The following is a 3,904-nucleotide window of genomic DNA, read 5'->3' on the forward strand; positions in this document are numbered from 1 at the left end:
ACCTCGACTTTTGGATTACGTACGACGATACAGACTCACACGCTGGGATACTGGTGGTGCCACGCACTCCCGTGGAGGTACTCTGGACTACATATTCACATCAGGACTTGTAGCATCACGTGTCGAGTGCTTCCCCATCCCCGTGCTCTTCTCTGACCACATTGCCCTTGGCCTCCACTACACAGTACCTGCTACACCCTCCTCCTCTTATGCCCGCACCTGCATCCGGATACCTCCCAAATACTGTCCGACGTATATCTCCTACATGACCACTCTGCTTCCTACTTTCAACATTCATTCCCCTGATGAGTTATATTCCTCACTGGTGAAATCAACACACAACTTTTACACCCGATATGTCACCAGACCTCATCTCACCCGTAGTCCTCGGCCTCGCACAACGTTGCTTAATGACCGTGTACTTCAGGCAGAAAGGAAGGCGATGGAACATGGCCTTACCTTCCAAAGACAACCATCTCCTGCCCATCTTCAACAATATCAGACGTCACGTGACGAATTGATAGGTCTACAACAGTGTGCCCAAACTGACTCGTGGCATGCCCTTACTGACAGCATCAATCATCTTACCAGCGTAGGAACTATGTGGCACAAAATTAAAAAAATTGTAAAGAAACGACCCCGCACTGCACTCCATCATAGTCCGATGGAATATGCACAGACACTAATTGACACCTGGTCTACACAATCAAGCCTTGATAACCTCCCAACACCTGTTCAAGAAGCCCTCTCTTCCCAGGCGAACCTTCGTACTCTCCGTTTGGTAGATGCCCTGTTGCAGTTAGATAAAGAGGATGACGTACCCATCACACCACAAGAGCTTCAGCGTGCTCTCACTCGAGGTACGGCGACGGCTCCCGGTGAAGATGGGATCACATACTCTGTCCTACGTCTTCTCCACAAGGTCCCAGATAACCCACTCTTACAGCTTTTTAATATGTGCTTTCAGAGGGGTTACGTACCCAGCGCGTGGACCTCCAGTATTATAGTACCCATACCTAAACCCGGCACTGATAAATTTCGTCCCATCTCCCTAACCTCGTGCTTCTGCAAGGTGCTTGAAAGAATATTCCTCAACCGTCTGATATTTCGTCTCCAATCCAAGCTCTCACCGCGACTGTATGGTTTCCTGCCACAGCGAGGTACACACCACTGCCTTCTCGATCTCTATACCCGCCTCTCACCCACCAGTGTGGTCGCATTCATCGATCTCAAGAGTGCCTTTGATATTGCAAACAGGGACATCATACTTGATCAACTCGTGGCTTTTGGTATCAAGGGTAACTTGTTGAGATGGATAAGAAGCTACCTTAGCAACAGAACTGCTCAAGTCCTTTTTAGGGGCGCATGCAGTACCTCCAGAAATTTTGACTTAGGTACTCCACAAGGTGGCGTTCTCAGTCCTTTTCTCTTCAATGTCCTAGTTCACCGCCTTCTTGCTATACTACCTGACATCCCTGGCACTACAATCACGTGTTATGCTGATGACATTTGCATCCACACCGACTCACCCCAGAATCTTCAGGTCCTCCTTCACTCATTCTATGATTCATCAGCTGCTTGTGGCCTCATAATTTCACCCGACAAGAGTAGGATATTCTCTACACGCAACCCTCGAACATTGCCAGTCTTCACCGTGGGAGGGAATGTTGTACCACACTGCACACAATACACTTACCTAGGTGCCCCCGTGCGTGTCACCCCAACCATACCCGCACGGCAACGTATCCATCCAATCGTTACAGACCTGCTGGATAGATTAGAGCGACGATTCATCCCTGTCAAGTGGCTTGCCAACAACGTGAAAGGAGTTTCTATCCCTGTCGCTAGGACCATCTACATAATGTTCCTACGATCAGTAATTGACTACCTTTCTCCTGCACTCTGTCAGCTCCCTAAGACAGCACTGCAGCCCCTTGAAAAGTTTCAAAACAGAGTCATGCGATTTATCCTGGGCTGTCCTGCCTCCACCAGAATAGTCAACATGCTAACTGAGCTTAACTTGACCCCACTTGTTGACAGGATATACGCTAATGTCACTTACTTTAGCATCAAGTGTCTATGCTCTCCCCATCTGGCTCCTCACTACTCCAACGTCATCTTGGCGGCACTCAACCCTGATATGCCTCGGCCTCACCTTCGGCCGGGTGGACGTAACCTTATCCGTACCGTGTGTGCTGACTTCCAGAGATTGGCCATTGATGTTCCGGCTGCTGAGGTTGTACCTGAATTGCCACCCTGGCGAGAACCTCTCCCTTTCGTCTCCTTTACTCCCACGTCTAAAACGGCCCATCCCCTTCTCCAGAAACAGTTGGCCCTAGAGACCATCGCCTGTGTGTCTGCCTCAGTTCCCACGGCACACCATCTCTACGTTGACGGCTCAATGCAGGCGGACGGGAGTGCTGCGTGTGCTGTATTCTCCCCCACTCTGGAACCACCAGGGGGAGATGGGTGGATTGGCCGTCGCTTGCCCGACACATCAAGTTCCACCTACTGTGAACTAAATGGACTGTTAGATGCTGTTACCCTCCTTACTGAGAGACGTTTAAATGGGGTAATCATCTGCGACTCTAAGTCTGCCCTTCACGCCCTTTCCTCTCCAAGACCTGCTGATAACCATATAGTGCGAGATATATTGTGTCGATTGGCCTATGCACATGATAATACATTGGTTGTGTCCTTTTTATGGGTGCCATCTCATGTAGGCATCGCGGGTAACGATACTGTGGACAGTCTCGCAAAGGCTGCGTGTGATCTCGAATTACCAGTGATACGTACCCCGCCCTCCTTACGTCATTACAAAACTATCCTGTGTTCAGCCATGCATACCCTAACAGCGAATCGTAGAAACGCCGAGCGAGCTCACAGTGTCTCCATACAGCACTATGATAACTTCATTGACACCTCACACAAATATCGTCGACACGGACTACTGGTCCGTAGACACAATATAGTGAGTGCTAGACTCCGGCTGGGTTACCGACCAGTGTGGCAGGTCTGCCAGACTGAGGATGTGTCTCACTACTCTACCTGCAAGCTGTGTCACCTCGCCAAGGCCAACACACTCGAACATTATTGTCTCGCATGTCCCACAGTAAAAGACTTACTACCACAGGGACAAGATCTAATATATGTTTGTAAATATCTCTTACAGAATGAAAATTTAGATGTACTACTAATGAGATATCCATATTTTGGTGGTTGTTAATCAATTTGAATTCTACTATGTCCCACGCAACACGTTTCTTTCTGTAACTCAATAAGTTTATATTTTATTTACCCCCACTGAGCAAAGCATTTTACTAACTATGCAAATTCCAATGCATATATCATACTAGTATTGTATCTTGGTGGTGCACCGTATAATTATGTAATTAAGTATTATCACAATTACATAAGGATTATATAAATAGTATATTGTATTGTATATGTTATGTGACTTTTGATTTATTTATATTCCACAATGTCCTGCGCGACATTCATCACTGTAACTGCTTCAGTTTGTAAATTGCTTGCCGCCATTAGGCGTAATAAATTTATCAAATCAAATTAAATCTATCCTATCATCCTCCAGCTCCACCGTAACCTTGATGTTTTCGTTCACCGTGTTTAGTATGCGGGCACTACCACTAACACATCATCCACGTATCGGAATCAATGTGATGCCATAATGGCACTTAGTGGTGACCCCATTGCCAGGCCTCAATATTGTAGGAATTCCTGTCCCTCACTTTTTATGGAGACATTAAAAGAAGATAAGCTGCTTCGAATTATGGGAAGAGACTCACATTGGTTCCGATGCGTAGATGGTGTGTTAGTGGTAGTGCCCGAAAGAACAAATGTAGTTAACAAGCTCCGAACACTAAACACGGTGAACGAAAACGCC

At 47.1% G+C, this 3,904-nt stretch overlaps 1 protein-coding gene across 1 annotated transcript; it reads left to right on the forward strand.

Moving 5' to 3' along the window:
• The first annotated feature begins 422 nt into the window (after positions 1-422).
• LOC143025820 (uncharacterized) lies at positions 423-3,542 on the forward strand. Its single transcript, XM_076185835.1, has one exon. The coding sequence runs from the start codon at positions 443-445 to the stop codon at positions 3,224-3,226; it is 2,784 nt and encodes a 927-aa protein (XP_076041950.1). The 5' UTR covers positions 423-442; the 3' UTR covers positions 3,227-3,542.
• The last annotated feature ends 362 nt before the right edge of the window (positions 3,543-3,904 follow it).

Source organism: Oratosquilla oratoria, chromosome 1 (assembly GCF_046742065.1).
Source record: "Oratosquilla oratoria isolate Oo_2021 chromosome 1, ASM4674206v1, whole genome shotgun sequence".
NCBI classification, from domain to species: domain Eukaryota; kingdom Metazoa; phylum Arthropoda; class Malacostraca; order Stomatopoda; family Squillidae; genus Oratosquilla; species Oratosquilla oratoria.